General features: G+C 36.4%; 1 protein-coding gene across 3 annotated transcripts; it reads right to left on the bottom strand.

The window, feature by feature from the left end:
• Positions 1 to 1,985: 1,985 nt before the first annotated feature.
• LOC122396696 (FHA domain-containing protein FhaA-like) lies at positions 1,986 to 17,932 on the bottom strand. Of its 3 annotated transcripts, none has more exons than XM_043395311.1 (5): positions 17,784 to 17,932; positions 16,596 to 16,680; positions 12,472 to 12,603; positions 11,097 to 11,189; positions 1,986 to 3,714 (listed from the first exon to the last, which is right to left on the bottom strand). In XM_043395311.1, exons 2-5 carry the CDS (start codon positions 16,675 to 16,677, stop codon positions 2,768 to 2,770), a joined length of 1,254 nt encoding a protein of 417 aa, XP_043251246.1. In that variant the 5' UTR covers positions 16,678 to 16,680; positions 17,784 to 17,932; the 3' UTR covers positions 1,986 to 2,767. The 3 variants fall into 3 exon arrangements, with proteins under 3 accessions (XP_043251246.1, XP_043251244.1, XP_043251245.1); XM_043395309.1 differs by lacking the exon at positions 17,784 to 17,932 and adding an exon at positions 16,805 to 16,934; XM_043395310.1 differs by lacking the exon at positions 17,784 to 17,932 and adding an exon at positions 16,805 to 16,934 and having other exon boundaries at positions 1,986 to 3,696.
• Between the last annotated feature and the right edge of the window lie 602 nt (positions 17,933 to 18,534).

Raw genomic sequence — 18,534 nt, 5'->3', positions numbered from 1 at the left:
ATCAAACAAGCAAATAAAAATAATAAAATATAAATAAGTGGAGTGGACTTACTACTTGTTGTCAGTACATAGGGTAGTTACCACTGGGCTATCTGTAAAGTAAGAAAATATTCATATTATAGCAACGTCAGTTGGACAAGCAAGGCAAAATCAGTTCATTGAAGCAAAATTGGCATCAAACGATAGAATAGAGGAGGGGAGAGAATATTTAAACAGTTCTTACCGCGGCCCATCACCGTCCGGCACTGGTCAGTAGTGGTCAGCAGTGGTCAGCAGTGGTCAGTAGTGGTAGGAGCACGAATCAGAACTGGTCAGTAGTGGTCAGTACTGGTCAGTATCGGTCAGCCCTGGTCAGCCCTGGTCAGCCATGGTCAGCCATGGTCAGCCATGGTCGGCAGCGGCCAGCGGAGGTCAGCAGCGGTCCCCAGTTGACTTCAGGCGATTTGTACACTCCCGAATTCGCGACGCGACTGAAGAATTCCTCGCAGTGACCCTGCTTATATGACTAAGGTGATGAAAGAGTGGGGAGACCAGTCAGAGCCACAGTTGAAGTTAACAGGTAAGACTGTCTTGTCTACAAGGGAACTATTTCGATTGGTCCCAGCTCTTGACCGTTTCTGGATCTTCACTGGACCGCTGACCTTGATGCCAACCTCACTGTTGACCACCAGTGACCATAAGCTAGTCATTGTTGAGTATCGACCCATTAAAACCATTACGAAGATTAAAGCCTTCTTACGAGGATCGCCTTATAATTTGATGCATGATCTTTTTAACATTTTGTTCCACTTTGGAAGAGTGTATCTCGTTAATTTTTGTCTTTTTATAGATCAGTTCGAACAATTGCCATGCTGAGCGAAAAATTCGGAGGTGATTTTAACGTCCTCTTCTCATGGATGGCGGTCAGTTGAGAACTGATGAACTATGGAAAGGATTAAAATTCACTTCTGAATCTATTGGTAACGAGATTGGTTTCGAGACCATATAAAAATGGGCCGCAAAAATACATTGGATGAAGGATCTACTTCTATACCTCATCTTTGACAATTCTCTAGAATCTTTGATGACCCAAAGAGAATCAAAACTAAACTAGCGAAGAAGCTCTATATCTATGATGACCTATGCAAGGCGGATCGCAGCCAATTTGCTAATAGTATTTAGTTTTTAATTAATAATTGCATTACCCAGCTAAAAGTGATACGATTATTAATTAAACGCTAAATAATATTACCCAGGTCTCACCACGTGGAGGTTGCTGCGAATGGAGACCCTCCCTAACGGATTCCCAACCACCCTCCATTAGTAAAGATCTATTATGATCAGTGATCGTTGGTCGAAGAAGAAACAAACGAAAGTGCAACCAGTGAAAGATGCACAACCAACGAAGAGAGTTGAAAGAGTTTTTTGTAGTTGTTAATAAGGTATATCCTTAAGTATTTTAATAATCTTAATCGATTGGTTACTCCAATGAAATTAATCAATTGATACTCAATTCTGGACCATACAGCTTTCATTCCGTTAAAAAATACTAAAATTTCTGTAATTTAATAGTCTGTCTCACTTCCTCTTGTGTTCATTTCTAAATCTATTGATAATTCACTGTATATCTATATCAAGAGAACATATACGCCCAAGTTTGTCGTGGAATAGTTCGTATCGTCGACGCTAGATGGATTTCTCGACAAGCTTGGGCGTTTTAGCACCAGAGGGCCAGAGGTCGGAAAATGAGCGCCATCTAGCGTTGAAGGTAACGAACTATTCCACGACAAACTTGGGCGTTTTAGCACCAGAGGGTTTGTGGTCGGAAAAATGAGCGCCATCTAGCGTTCAAAATAACGAACTATTCGTTAAATTATATTAAATTGGGTAGGGTAGTGCTCAATTAAGTGTCCGCGCTCGGGATAAGGGGCAAACTAAACGGACAATTAAGTGGGCATAAATGCAGCCACTTATGTGGACACTACTGCAATTATTATAATAATAAGAAGCTTTAGACACTGTTTATTAATTAAATTCACGTACATATAGTCTAAAATTTATGTGTACTATGCTTGAAACCGTGGATTTGTTCAAAAAAACGTAAAAACTAGGAATATGTATAGCAGTGTCAAAGAGGAAGGTTGACGAGGTCTTCTGAGAGGAATAGGACTGTTTCTAAACAAGTTTAGACCTTTGGCGTTAATTGTGAAGCATTTATAAGTAATCTAAATTACAGAGTACTCTATTGTTATATGGTAACGGGGCAGGGAAAAATTTCAGTGAAACATATGAACGGTATGGTCAGACATTATATTTCCAATAAAGAATTTTTTTCTCGAAAGTGGGTAAGATTTCGGGGGTGTGTCTGTTGACCAAAAATGATTGTACTGGATCCCCGCAACCGAAAATAATTTTTTCAGAACGATTTGAAATACAAATTTTCCTTCAACAATTTCTCTTTTACAATATCCTGTTCGCTCGTTAATCAACGCTACATAACAGTGTTCGTTCCACTATAAGTTTATTTCGCTATTTTTACACATAATTAAAACTCAAAAAGGAAGCTACAAAACATTGCAATAAAGTTACAACAAACTGTAAGACGTATAACGTTAAACTCATATAATGTATATCACAAGCTCTAGTAAACAATTTCTTTTAACAATTATGTGTTAGTATTGCTATATATGGCGACTAATAGAAGAAAACAAGAGAGAATAATAATTAGTCAAACATGTAATAACTGATAGATTATCATAAAAATTTCCTAATTATTGCCTCAACTGAATTAATAATGTCTGCCACTAACTCTATCCATAATTGCCTGAGATAAAACTTTACCAGCCAGATCTTTAGCAAAATTGGTTATTTGATCACCGACATTGGGCTTCCTAGTGGTAGGTTGGTAATATCCTCCTTGTGGATATCCTTGTGGATACCCTTGTGGATATCCTTGCGGATAACCTTGTGGATAACCTTGTGGATACCCTTGAGGATAACCTTGCGGATAACCTTGAGGATAACCCTGTGGGTATCCCTGAGGGTAACTTCCTTGAGAGTATCCCTGTGGGTAACCCTGAGGATACTGACCACCGTAATTGGTTTGACTTGGATAACCACTTCCAGTCTGTGACGGGTATCCACTGCTTTGAGAAGGATAACCACTTCGAGATGATTGACTTGGGTATCCAGCATCAACCGTTTTGGTGTTCACTCGTTGAACAGTGCCCTCACTGTCCGGGTTACCAGGATAACTCGACGGATATCCGCGAGAATTTGTAGAGGGATAACCGGGGTAGCCACTTGAGCTTGAAGGATAACCAGATCCTGACGGATATGCGGACTGTGTTGGATAACCAGAGCTTCTTGAGGGGTACCCAGACTCTGAGGGATATCCAGAGCTACTTCTCGATGGGTATCCGCTTCCTGCTGGATAACCAGAACTCCTTGAAGGATAACCGGATGAACCGCTGGAGGGATAACCCGAACTGGAAGGATAACCAGAGCTACTTCTGGATGGATAACCGGATGAACTGTCTTCGGGTCTCGATTGGCTTTGAGAGGATGGATAAGAGCTTTTTGACGAGTCGGGGTATCCACCTGCAGACGGGTATCCTGACTTTGTCGATTGCGGATCGGATGATTCGGGTAACAGGGATTGCACGTCGCTGTTGCTCTGTCGTTTAGCGACTACCATGTTGTTCCCATCATTGAACTCTGCGAACAATTCGTTATCTACCTCCTAATTGTTTGGAAAGCTCATAGTTTGGGCTCCACCCCATGCCATGCCGAGTCCAACTCATTTCTTACCACGTACCATGTGTTTCGCGTACATTAATTTCTTCCCATAGCAGCTAAATGCTTCAAGCTATGTTGACGCAACTGTGTGGATTATTGCTAATGTCCTGATAATTTGATTACCACAATTAGTGTGTTATTGAGGCACTTATATGATACAATTGTTCTGGCAAAATATTGTCTTTGTTATTAATATGATAGAATTCTCATTGACCTTTGCTGCTCGAAAAAGGCGTGCTATGTAGCAAATTATAATTTAATCATGCAATCTCATATTTCTATGTTTATTTTAGTTAACATTAAAGTGGTGTTTGATGATGGACTGTTTTAATTAAATGTTCATGTTCTATGTATGTGTAATTTTACTTTTGTTGAATCATTTGTTGGAATCTAACGAATTACTAGAAACACAATTAAAATGTTGAGGATTGGATATATTTAATGTGTATATACGTTACATGTAAAATCATTTTTAAGTACTCGTTAAGTACAACGTACGTAATACATCTACATTTAATAATAATGTTATAAAAACGTATTAGATAATTGTATGGCACTAGTAAGGAAGAACCCACAGTTATCGATGGATGAATAAGACATTTGTAAAATTCAATCTAAACTAAATAAAACCCATATGTAATAGTCATTTCAGAATCATATCGTGAAGATGGAGGATTAGCAGAGCTTGTTCCTGATTGTACAGTTTACCTTCTATAGTTTGTTATTTCAGGATAACTGTAGTTTCCAAACCATACAATAAAACCTGGTACCAAGGTTAAAAGTTATATATAAGGTAAAGAGCTTATAAAATTAACGACGTTCCATTGGTCAACCGGAAAATGTCCAGATTCTATTTCCTTGACTATCGACGGATGTATGGGTATCATAGTAACCGTTACCACCACGTGGTGGTGACCGACTCCTAGGAGTGGTCACACCACGCGATCCATAGTTACGATCATTCCCGAACAAACGATCGTAAATGGAATTGTCACCAATGGTGTTTCTTGATCCCGCGTTACCGCTGACTCTTCCCCCAAATCCGTTCGATCTTGGCGGCGGAGGGGGTGGTGTTACTGGTCTGACTCGTCCTGGTCTTCCAGTAGGATATACTGTCAAATTGGAGAGTGGTAGTCAAAAATTAACATATCAACAAACGCGAAATACACTTAACGCGACGTAAGAGATTTTGTTTCGAGAGTTTACATTTACATCGTAAGAAAATAATTAAATACGCCTATGAAAATTGCGATCTATCGATCGATTAAGTTTTGATCAGAATGTGGATTAAAATTAAAAATTATTAAACTAACAACTGGTTAATTGGTATTACGTGTTAATATCGTACTACGAATATTTTAATTACTCTTTTTAAGCATGCAACGTGACTGATGTTAGTTTTCACGTAGATATTCCCTGCAAGGGTACTTCATGCGTTATATGCCTCCATTTTGAACTTCCACTCTTCAATTTGTATACCAATATGGCACACGACAGTTCTTATTATTAAAATCTTTATTTGTGAAATCTATAACCACGACACAATTAATGAATAGAAAGATTAACAGGGGATGACCTGTAAAGTACGTAGAGAGGTATTAATAAAAGCGTATTATTGCCGGGCTGAAATATAAAAGAGATATTAAGGAAATGCGATTTAAAAACCGTTTAGAAAAATGCAGGGAACGTTCACAGCAAAACAACTTTGCTCGTCGCTTAACAGCTATGACCTACAAATTTCATCATTCTACGTTGCTCGCTGCAGTAGATAAGAAGTGTCAGGGTTCGATGTGATAACGAGATCACTGGACGTTTGGCGACAACGCCTTTAAGAAGTGAAAAGCTTGTTTCGAGCCTATTCGAGGCAGATATAATGTGAACAAATCACCTGTAAATTAGTAGAAATAATATTATCTTTATTCCAAGTTAACAATTTATAATAACAATTATAAATTACCATTACATATATACAATTATATATTGACAATTAAAAGTCGTCGCATATACATATAGGGTGTCCAGACAACCCTGGGAAAAATTTTAATGGGGGATTCTAGAGGCCACAATAAAGCGAAAATCAAGAATACTAATTTATTAATGGAGGCTTTGTTAAAAGGTTATTAACGTTTAAAGTTCCACCTGTATTGAATTTTTTTATCGAAAATGCGCAGGATTTCGGGGGTAGGTCTATTCACCAAAAATTATTATAATTAATCCCCACAACTGAAAATAATTTTTTTAGAACGATTTGAAATTTTTTTTTTCGTCGAAAAATTTCACCTTCTCGAATTTTTTTCTCGAAAGTATGTAGCATTTCGGGGATATGTGTAATGACTAAAAATAATTGTAATTGATCCCCGCAACCGAAAATAATTTTTTTAGAACGATTTGAAATTTTTTTTTCCTGTCGAAAAATTTCACATTCTCGAATTTTTTTCTCGAAATTACGTAGGATTTCGGGGATATGTATAATGACCAAAAATGATTGCAACTGACCCCCGCAACCGAAAATAATTTTTCCAGAACGATTTGAAATTTTTGAATTTAATTGTTAATAACTTTTCAACGAAGCCTCCATCAACAAATTGGTATTCTTGATTTTCGTCTTATTTTGGCCTCCAGAATTCCACTAAAATTTTTCCCCGGCGATGACCGAACCCCCTGTATATCAGTGCAGAAATAATTTTATAGTATTACATAAATAAATTCATATCCATGCATATAGATATATCGACGGCATTAATGCTAGGAAAAATCATTTCCCGGACGGCAATAAATGTTTCGTTCATATCGAAAACATGTTATCGATACGTAACTGTGCACCAGCTAAAATAGAGCATAAAAACATGGCTCTCTTCGTTCAATCGAATAAATATAAGGCTAACAAGTTTTCCCTCCATTAAACCCGCGATATCAGGTACTAAGTTAATCAGTATGTTAGTATCTTTCTGCTTGAGATATTTTCTTAGTACTAACTTCGTGTACTTCAAAAAACTTCGTCGCGACTTCGCGGACTTCTCAATCTATCGAAACGTCAATAATATTCGTGCTAAACGTTTACAAAGTAATCGTAAAACAATAAATTGAACAGGCGTATTAAAATAATTTAAGCTCGATTTGAAACAATTTAGCCGAAATTTCTAATTTTGTCTCAAAGAGATTCTAACTCTGCGTTGTTTGAGCGCGCAGTTAATCCGTAAAACGATTTATTTACATTTGGAAAAAGCATCTATCTAATCGCAGTTGTATCGTCTCACGAGTATCAGTTTAAAAAGTTTAGCTTCTAGCCATTTTCATAATTCGAAAATTTTTTCTTAATAACTTTTAAGCTGTTCAAAATTTGCTGTCGAAGTTTGTCGTTTGTAGTATCATCAAGTAATGATAAAGTGAATCGATAAAGAGTATACTATTAAGTAGAAGAAGCTTCTACCTCAAACAGCACGATTATAATCAGTCGAATGTATACCAACGCTAATCAACGTTTTAGAAGATCTTATTTTCTGTGACTGATTAATGTAGACACAGTTTCTATTGTCGTTAATTGTAAATGCATTCTGCGAAGGCAAGTGATGTGCTGCGGGGCGTATTATTGGAAGACACGTAATAAATTAAGTAAATATAATCATAATTTTAATAATGAAAAATAGTTAAAAAAAAGGTAAATAACCCATCCATATTTCAGATGCCAAAACCAGTGATTAGAATATTATATTCTCAAATAAGAGAACACAAAAATCTCTAATAACATTATCGTTTACACAATTTATAAAATTAATGGAAAATAATTGTTCTCGCGTCAGTATCTTAATATTAATGAGTATATCGACATCTGAAAAAAAATATAACTAATTCGACGAACCCCGTCATTTTACGCCTTAATCGTATCACTCCCTCCCAACCAGTATATCTTTAGACAAAGAGTATCAAAAATACATTAGTGGAAACGAAACGTGTTAAATCAATCTACTACAAAGTTAAAAATCTACATCAATGTGTGCTACTGGAACTGATAAATCCATTACTTGATAACGTGGCTTCGAGTATCCTGCATTCAGCGGCGAAACAAGACGAAAAATTTATAATCTAGCTTCGTTTCATTGTGCACATATAAACATGCAAGGATATTACTAAAATTACTATGCTTCGAGGTTGCTCAGAGATTAACATGTGACAAAGAGTCTATTCGTGCAATGTCCATTGTTCGAACGTGTCGAATGACAAAAAAAAATTAATGAAAAATCGAAGGCACTTGGAATCACGACTTATTGGCGACAAGCATAACGAGGCTCGTCAGACAAATGGTAATCAGAGACGCGGACTGTACGACGGCGTTGTTCCTGCGGTAAATCGAGTACGCGTTATCGTGATGCATGCGATTCTGATTAGGATAATTCGCGTAAGGATAATTCTGCTGTCCAGGATATTGTTGTGGATATCCTGGCGCAGCTGGGTATCCTGGCACGGCTGGATATGCACCAGGTTGCCCCGAGTGCGAAGGATAGTTCTGTGGAGGATACACAGGCATAGGCATCCTGTTGTGCGTCGGGTACGGCGGATATCCTAAGTCCTGTTGCCGATGTCCGTTGTTCGACGAAGGATAAGGCGGATATCCGCTGTTAGAGCCGGTGTTGGACCCGGTGTTACTCGGGTACGCTGGATAACCCAAATTGTTCCCGGAATTCACTGGACGATATCCTCCCGCAGGATCAGCAGGAGCGGGGGGTGCATTAGCATTCGCATAAGGGTTCGAATTGCTGGCACTATTGCTGGTCTTATCGTCGGGTTTGGTACGCTGTCCATTCACGTAAGAAACGCCCGCCGATTCGTATCCTGAAAAGATTCCCCTCTTCTACGTCCACTTTTTGTTTTTTCTCGGTCACAACTCGCATAGCGGAAAGGATCACAACGAAACAGAAACCAGAAGAAAGAAAAATATGCGGGGGAAACTTAACACCAATTTTATTCTAAAAATGGAGGATCTCTTTTACAACTACTTTCCCGAGAAATCATTAGTAAATATATTTTTAGGATAGGTAGTTTTAGTCACCATTGATCAACTCGATCGGAATCAAATCTGAAAGATTTTTGCGGCGATAAGCGTGAACTAACCGTAAAACTATTAATCTATCATATTAGAAAATCATTTATAATTCGTATGATTAGTTACTTAAAGACCTGTTAATCTTTCATTGAGAAAATCAGACTGTTTCTTTCGAGTATACCTTTCTCTGCCATTTAATTCTACATGCTAACACACTTTCATTGAACCTTTTTTTTCTATCTACCTAAACACCTAACCCCACTTCTCACTTTTTCTTTCTAAGCCCCTACCCTTTGCTATTTCCTACAACATCAGTACTCTCTACTTACCAACACCCTTCTTCACTTTCCTCGACCTCTTTCTACCTACACGAGCACCCTACAACTCGTGGCTAGCTATTCTCCTGATTCGCGACGAAACCTAGTTCCCTTGATCATTGAAATATAAACATTAATTCTATACGATTATCAACATCTATATCCAGAGATTAAAATGAAGGGGAGTGATTTTTATTGAAAATTTAAACAATTTTCATCGCTCGTTCGAATACTAGGTAGTTGTAATAAGATCAGAAACATTAATTATAATTTTTGTTCGCACCTACGACCGCAAAAATCTTTCGAAGTAATTAAGAATCACGTCGGACGATGACTTTTGAGGAGACAGAGAGCAATAAGGGAGCAAAACGATATAGACAAATCATAGAGCGACTGGTTGATTTTTACCCCGATATCGCTATACAGGTACTGACTAAAAACCTTTCACGGAAAATTGAAAATTTTTAAGTGACACGTTTTAGTGGAGTTAGTTTAATGGAAGTGCTATGAGAAGTTCTGAAAGTGAACAGTTATTTCCGCCTTGTGTTTCATATGCAAAAATCATTGAAAAGCGTGAACGTGAACGCAAAGAAACCCATGCTGCATGCAATTATGTTATTTAAAATACCGCGAAAGAAATAAGAAACGTTTCGTACAATGTATCTAAAAGTTTTTAGATTTAAAAGTACTTCAAATTAAAGAACATTTATTCTGCCTTGATAAACTGAAAATAAAAAATAGTGCGTTGCATTTATTCACTCTTATCGTTACATTATTCGGAATCAATTTATATCCTTTATACAAATTTGAAGTAGTTAAATTAACAAATGTTAAAAGTCATGTTCCTGATAAGGAACTTTTTGATTCCAAAGTGTGTGCTAACAGAAATTTAATCCTTAATAGGCATAAAAAGAACTCCTCCAACGTCAATTTCGCTTCCTAGAGCAATACACTTTTTCCTTTATATCGGCGGGATGCTAAAAGTTTATACGTTCGAGAGCAATTTCTCCCAAATCCTATAACACTACGTGAGTATACGCGTAGTTACACGTATGTGTGCTGAGGGAGACGATAATGGAAAGGTCGTGTTCGAAAAAGTTGGGCAGAGAAAAAATCTGCTGTACAGGCTCTTGGGGCACCCGAGACTTCACATTACAGACCGCTGTACATCTAACAGTATGCCTCCAAATTACAAAATAATACTCCGATCCATGTTTGTTATTAAAATCTATACTGTTCAGAAATTCTCCTCTATTAAAAAATAGACTGAATAATTATTACACTATCGTAAAATTTGATTCAGAAAAATTCATTGAATTTTACATGATAACATGTATAACTCAAATCGTGTTTAACTCCTTTACACACGAAATTGAAGTAGAAAATTTGCAATTTAAATATCTCAATCGTTACAGAAAATCACACTAATGCATTGAATATTAAAATAATAAGAAAATAATTAAAAACAGAAAATATACAGCATTCAAAAGCGAAGCAAAAAGCCTTTTATCTAAAACTACAAAATCGTTCGAATAGATTTCGTAATTTCTTATCACACGTATGAAATTACAAATTAGATAACTATTTTGCGATACGTTGATCATAATACGTGTATTCGTTTCTACACCAAATATCGAAAATTATATTTGGTTACAGTAAGTCATAAGCAATTGAAATCGATCGGTAATATATCTATTCCGCGCGTATGAAAATTATTAAACAGCCGAATATCGAATACTTGTCACTAAAATTTCGGGCAACGTGCATTGGCAACTCATTTGAAGCATGCACAGTAATTTCGGTCACTATTGTACGATCCTTTCAATCGTATGAATCAGTTCTATGCATTTTGCTCGTTGACACTCAGCCATGCACTTCAATTTTCGTGCTGGTCGAACACATGCACGCACAATCGACCGCAATGCCACCAAATAGGACACATAAGGATTGAAAAAACTCACCGATTCCGGTCGATTTCTTCACGCATGCCGGCATACCATTTTCGGTTTTGCAGTATTCATTTTCACCGCAAACTGTACTCGCACAGCTGGCCTCTGTAAATCAAATGCATCGATTGTACGGTCAGGGACATTCTTAGAAAGTTGTTTTTTTTCATTTTTTGAGAGATTACTGGAATAAAAAATATTGAACTAAATGAGAGACATAGTATAGCGTTCTATTAACGCGACAAAGAAACGAAATAACCACCATTATTACTATTTGAAATCGATACACGAGTCAAGGAGACTGAAAAACCGGATAAATGAGAAAACTGTGTCAACCAATCGATGGTTAATGTTTCACTTCCTTAAACTATATACTTTTCGCATAAATGATTCCCCTGCACTTTCCAATGTTCAATAAATAAAGATACGATCAGGGCGAAACCAAACAAAATGATTTGAATGATAATAAATTTGAAAAGTTAATGTTAACCGATGCATACGTGCTTAGACTAGAACGAAATTTGCTAAACACGAATTTAGGTGCTGACTGTGAATACTAATATATGCAATTAATCGCATTATTTCATTGTAATTAGTCCATTGCTGGCGAACGCGACGATTGATCTAATTTATTTTGCATTCGTTAATACGGTAACGCGTTATTTATTGGCATTATCGATCATAAAGCACATAATTTCATATGCGGTTAGTCGCCAACTTACGCACAATGGATTAACGTATTAATAAGCTCATAATTGATTGAAGGATTATGTAGCAATCAATAATTTATGCATTGAAAGGGGGAAGAAAATCATTTTCGTAATACAATGTTCTCATTATGATACAGAAAGTTGTAACTAACTGTTGATGTAACCTACATCTGGGTATATCAATAACCCCAATAATATATCGCGTTACAATGTAATTTACGATTATTATTGAGAAGTGTCTTTTCTAAATTATGAAGAAAAGCAATTTCCTCGATACAAAATAATATTTTTCATTGTCTCTGTTATGCAAGTAGTAATTTTGAACCTGAAGAATACATAAAAATAGTTATACACTTTAAGATTAAAAAATTAATTGAAAAGAAATTAATGGTATTAAAACTAGTTTCTTTGTCGAGTTCTGCCAATCGTTAATTTTATCAATTTTTAACAGACTGAAACTGTGCAATGTGGACGATAATAAAAAGGCCATTGTGCAGTTTCACAAAGGGTTTCAAGAAGTTTCTAAATTTCGAACGATAAATATTACGAATCCAAAGAAGATCGTCCGTCCTGAAACTGGCCAGACACCCATTAATTTCTTTTCGTATCGTACGTAGCGTCCATTCTTGATTGAAACGTCGCACGAAATATACTTATGGAAAGATCAATCGCATTCTTACCGCCTGGATGAGCTTTCGAGCAAGTCGGATAACGGCCGCAGTTATCTCGATCGTAGATCGAGCAAGGATCCTCGGCCATCACGCAGACCTCGTCCCTCCGGCAGCCGATGTCCTTGCAAGTCCTCCCATATTCTGTGGGCAAATAGCAACTCCTTGTGAGCTCTCGAGCAGTTGCGAAAGTTCAAGTAGCAAGCCATGATCTCGCGATTGGATACGGTTCGTTAAAACTTCGATTCCGCGGAAGAACGTGTCGTAAATGGAATTTATATCGAAACCACGCACGGTCGCTCTAAAGTGTATCATTTGGATATTTTAATTCCAGCGTCGGGAGCCGGGCGAGAGAACGATGCGTGCTCGAGCAAAGTGCTTTCGTTAAATATTTACACGATCGTGGTTTCGCGGCGGAGTTTTTAAAGTACACGCGAACATAGTTCCCTAACTTTTTTACGTCATTAACATTCCACAACGCGACATTCTGTTACATCAAAAACAAAAATAAGAATCCCGGAACTACCGTTTTCCAAGGGTTGAACTTAATTACTTTTCTTTTTCTAACGACCACGTTAATGATTCGAATTAAAGGATCGCGAGACTCGTCGACAGAAATGTTTTATTCAACTTGTGTCGAACTAGCATCGATATCAGTGTTAAGCTTTGCTCTCGCGTACATGTGTGCTCGGTTGACCATGTACCGTGAAACTATTAGGGGTAAGCATATTTACATTCAAGTAACTTCAAATCAATATTCTCCGTCGCCCAAAACTTCAGACAGAAGCTATGTAACTAAGTCTAACGTAATTAAATTTACGCGAACCTGTTGTTTAGTGGCTGACATGTAACTCTGTAGCGAGCCAAATACGATCCTTGACCGCAATTAGCGATCTCGGCTTAGTCGCGTCCTCAAATTGCGAATTAGAAGGTGTCTAATGTTACCAGAAAAGATGCAACGCTTACGGAACGTTCGAATACTCTAAACAAGAAATGCATTTTACGATAGTTCACTTTACTAAAGAATGAAGAGACAATTGGTGATTTTCACCCTAATTCTACTAGGATGTGGCTTTATATATTACTGAGTTAGGAAGTACGTAAATTATGAAACTTAAAAACAATAATTGTGATTCTAGAAAGATCGTTAAGTAAAATTGAACAGAAAATACAGACTGAACTTACTAAAAAAATTATACATGGCCTAAGATTAAATATTATTTAAAAATATATTATTTTTTGCGTGAAAGATTGTTTGAAAAACGACAATTCTGTCGCAAATGATTTGCTTCAAAATGAAAATTTCTTGCTACGAAAACGTGTTCTATTGTGCATCTACGTGATGTTATCCATCCGAGCCTCGCATTAGTGTAACGTCGCTAATCGTAATTCTATTCGAGCACCACAGTGTCATCCCCATATAACCCCATCGATTCTCAATTATCCAACCAACGAGGGAAGGAGAGAAAGCGACAGGGATAGGAGAGAGGAACAGAGAGAAGCAGCTGCCCAGTTAACGCCCTGGTTCGTGTTACTCGTAGCCACCTACGTGTGGAAGGGTACGAAGAAAAGGGAGGAAAAGGTGCGGTGAAGATGGGGAAATATTAAAACTAGGCTAACGATTCTCGCCCCAAACTGTCCTTATAGATTCATCGCGTTCGAGAACAAAAGAATAGAAAAGAACAAGTACAATGGCGACATTAAACGGACAAAGAAAAATATTCAGACGGTATACGATTCTGTATAATACTCGTCGACGTTGACAAACTTGGAGTATTACATGACGTAAATTAAACGGATACGGTGCCGTATAGATGGCTAAAATGTAAATCCATGGGCAAATTAGATTACTTAGAAAATTGTATATTAACCATGAATCCACTATCTCGTGTAAGAAGTTCGTGTCATTTACATGGTAATAGGTAATCTGTACATCAGGATTACATTAAACGGAGAACAGAATTGCTATGGCGACAGCCATATTCCATGGACGAAACCAGTTCGATTATTTGAACTTGAAATATTTTCTTCGCTTCAAACACAGAAGAGATGATGAAATGCACGGTAAAAGTAAATGCGTTTAACTGTTCATAAAGTCATACAATAAATTCGAAGTCAGTAAATTCCGGTCATATACAGGTATAAAGTTTTTTCAAACTTCACCAAGTATTTCGACAAAGAAATTGGATTAATGTGATTGTCAGAAGCATGATCTGCTTTTATATACTTATCGTTACCCAGGAAATGTAAATGGAGAGACAGTAACAACCATTTTTCTTCATTTTTGTTGTGATTATAAAATTCATACGCAATTATAAACATATTTTGTATTAATTTTGTACGATTAATTCCACGATTGTAATTAAGGTCAGAGAATTAATTACACGCAATGAATCAAGCATACCTAACCCAGTTTAATAATTTCACATGGATAATGCAGAACCTTCTCTACTTAATAAACAAATCAACCAAAGGAAATGCTCGAGGTATCAAAATATACATTTGAATTGATTTTTTTAATTACGCTATAATGATCGTGGTGGCATTGCGGGCATCACGAGCTATGCAATTTCAGGTTCTCTGCGATTAAAATCATCGTGATGTAACGGAAACATAAAATTCGAATGCCTATCGTTCGAGACATTCGCTTTACAAATATTTTATCTTCAAGAATACTTGAACATAAATTTTCTTAATTACTATTTCGTTCAGTAGTAATTAAAAAGTCACTGGTTGGTAAATTTGATTCCCATGATTTTTAGGCTGACTTCATCGGCTGTTTTATGATATGGTGATAAGCAAGAAATTAAGTTTTTTAAGTTTGATACACCAAGTTTGACGAGCTCGGATAATTATTCCCTGAAGTTTTGATTACATTTGAAACCTGCGAGTTTCTTCACGTTCAACGAATACCCACGTTTTTCCTCTCACAAAGGCTAGCTATCGATACCACCAGATCTATGTAGACTTAATACGATCCTCTAATTCTCTATGTTAAATTTACTAGACACTGGAATGTAAACCGTGATTAAGTCACTGAACTATCTGTACTTAGATTCTTATTTATTATTGAAAATATTTTAAAGATATTCTAAAGAGACCAAGCGTGAAACAGAAATTCAGACTCTTTCAAAATGTTGAACAGAAAGGTAGAAATTAAACTCCCGACAATTATCCACGGACAAAAGCCATGGAAAAGATTTACAGCGCGCAAAAGAGAAACAAAAACGGGGATAGGCAGTTTTATTGCTGTTGTACAAAACTGGCGAATAAATCGCACGATAGCACGAAAAGGGTGGAGAAATAATTGTTAACTCAGTGGAAGCGATTAACGAGATTCCTCTGCTGGTAAAGCGAATTTGAATACGTCTGAAAACGGTGTCTCTCTGCGGCCTTCAACAAACGCTGCTTGATTACATAAAACCGCTACTTAAAGGCAATTCTAACGTGAAAAACGAGATTTGCAAGAATTAAAAAAAATCCGTATCCCTATCATACAGCATTCACGCGAATCTAGGATCTATTTACAAAAAAAACTCTTTAATCTTATGTTCAAATTTACACGAATATTTCTGTGTACATCGAGATGAATATATTATTATAAAACAAAAAATTAATGGTTGATATATTTCAATGTACAGTACCTTTGGATCAAACTCAAATAATTATGATCGATTTGTCAATATAATTTTTATCACGGTTATGAAAGAATGCAACAAATAATAAACAAGTGTTACAAAGAGTCCCTGTCTCTCTTTGAGTTCTTCCTTTGAGTATTTCGGTTTCTGTCGCGGTTTCCTTTCCTCTGTTTAACAAGATTAGAAAGCGGAAGAGGACAAAGACGATGATTACGACGAAGGTCGATGTAATTATATCGATCGAGCCAGAGATTAAAACCGAGCATTTGTTTCCATTAAGTCCAATTAATCCTAATTAAACCAAGCGATAGTCTAGAGCTATATCATAGTCGAATCTGAATATTACATATTTTACATCATTGTAATATTAAAAACGTTAGCTTCACGATACTGTATAAAATGATCGGTGCACATATGCAAATTGTATTTTCGTAAAAATTTCTGAAATTCAAACCGATCGAATTTGTTTTAAACATAAACTACTGTTTCTTTACTTACTGGTGTAAGACGATGCATTCGGTATTAAAGAGATAACCAGTATCGTCCCCAAGAGAACACCCAGTGTAGAACTGGAAAACATTTTCTGGAACAAAACAATTTTCATTTTTATCTGCGCGTATGGTATGACTTTTCATTATTTTTTAAAGAAAGATATAGGTCGATATTTAAGAATTATAATATTGAAATCTTATTCAATTCGCAAATACCATTCCTGAGCTATATGATCTCTTAATAAGCTTAATATTATATTTTAAAGTTGTGACAATGCAGCAATTGCACTGCATAACAAGTTACTGATTCAGTGTCTCAATAGTTGATACACATGATGCAATAAGTGTCGTATGAAACAAGCATGCACTTTGGGATCAAGGAATATGTAATCTTTGATAAAGAAATGCAATAATAATCCACGCATACGCAGCAGAAAATAAAACTAATTACGACATTCGGAAATTCACAGTATCATAAATGAATTCATGATTATAATTGTATAATACATTAATTAATATATTATAGTAAATATCTCTAATTTATCAACAGCAATAAGACTCGTGACAATAAAATGAAATTAATAAACAAAATATTGTACTCGTTGAAAGATATAAATAAATACCAAATAAGAGATGCGGGAAACACTCGATTGCAATTCGTGACGTTCAACCAACAGTCAGAATTCACGTATCGATCGCGACATTACTATCTCGTGTTCGGGGAATATTCTCTACGACTTTCAATTTAAAAAAAACAACAAAACTAGGGGATATAAAGGTGGCAGAATATTTAAATTTGCGCGCCAATTTCGATAGCTATATAGCCGTGCGGTATCCTTTTCCGCGGTCGTCCTTGTCTTACTTGGATTTCCTAACCTCACTCGTCGGTTCTGCCCATGGAGCAATCGCGCCTACCAAATAAATGCGACACATTTACTCTTGATGGAACGTACTTGTGACCCAACTAAATTTCCGGTCGTTTAAATCGCTATCAGTCAGTAGCATTCATGGCATTGAAATTACGATGTTTCAATTGAACGACCTTGACAAGACCATATAGAAATGTCGAACTGCGTCGTTCGTCGCGACGCGTGGTAACGTTTTACTTTTACTCTGTTCTATGTGACTATTCACCAAGCATATTCTTAAATAAACTGCAGTAATGATAGTATGTTTACGTGCACTGTAAACTTACCTACGGAATTTCGCTCAACTAAGACGCAAAGACACCCACTCCACTACGTAGTCGGAACAATACTGAGCACTTGGTCAAATTCAGTCGTTACTGCCCTGACGTTGCCGTGAGCCAAAAAAAGATGGACGATGAAGTTGTGCGCGAAGGAAGGAGCGGGAGAACTGCCGGAAATAAGAAGAACGTGGCGCGAATATGACGTACAAAGAAGCAGAATACTGCATTAAATGCATATAACCTTTTTCTCAACCGTAAAAGAAGCAAAAATATTAATTTTCGGGGCAGAATTTATTTCCATTATCGAGTAAAACTTCGAAAACAACAGATTGACGAATGTTACGATTATTTTTATTACAATGACTGCTTTTATAAGCATTTTGTATTCTTCATAGAATAAAATACAAACAATATATCATTTACGCAATAAAATTATATGTACTGATATGAAAGTACTGTTTTTTATTAATAGATTACTTAAAATATTTTTTCGAAAGATATTATTATTAGATAGATATAATTATTTTCCTTTTATATTTTGTACTGTACGGAGGAATTTATTATAATATAAGGAAATGTTTATGACATATCCAAAGTATACGTTGAGTCATATAAACTCTGCATTGCAATTCTGTGATGTCACTCCTTATGACGTTACGCGATAGGAAAACGGAATTCTTCTGCCAGTCTACAGCAGTCTAAAAAATAGATTCAAGTTAATAACAATCATTTTGTTATGATGATTCTATAAACCATT

Source organism: Colletes gigas, unplaced genomic scaffold (genome assembly GCF_013123115.1).
Source record: "Colletes gigas isolate AHSC1104 unplaced genomic scaffold, ASM1312311v1 Colletes_gigas_Sc00008, whole genome shotgun sequence".
In the NCBI taxonomy this organism is placed as follows: Eukaryota; Metazoa; Arthropoda; class Insecta; order Hymenoptera; family Colletidae; genus Colletes; species Colletes gigas.
This window is presented reverse-complemented; position numbering and strand designations above follow the sequence as displayed.

What these genes read in the sequence shown, in the direction of transcription:
- LOC122396696 (XM_043395309.1), bottom strand. Translation starts at nt 16,882, where the DNA reads ATGCAGTGCAATTGCTGCATTGTCACAACTTTAAAATATAATATTAAG. An exon ending in CTCGAAAGCTCATCCAGGCG is followed by an intron (nt 11,190 to 12,471) that starts GTAAGAATGCGA and finishes TTTGATTTACAG; the next exon opens with AGGCCAGCTGTGCGAGTACA. An exon ending in GAAGAAATCGACCGGAATCG is followed by an intron (nt 3,715 to 11,096) that starts GTGAGTTTTTTC and finishes ATTAGGAGGTAG; the next exon opens with ATAACGAATTGTTCGCAGAG.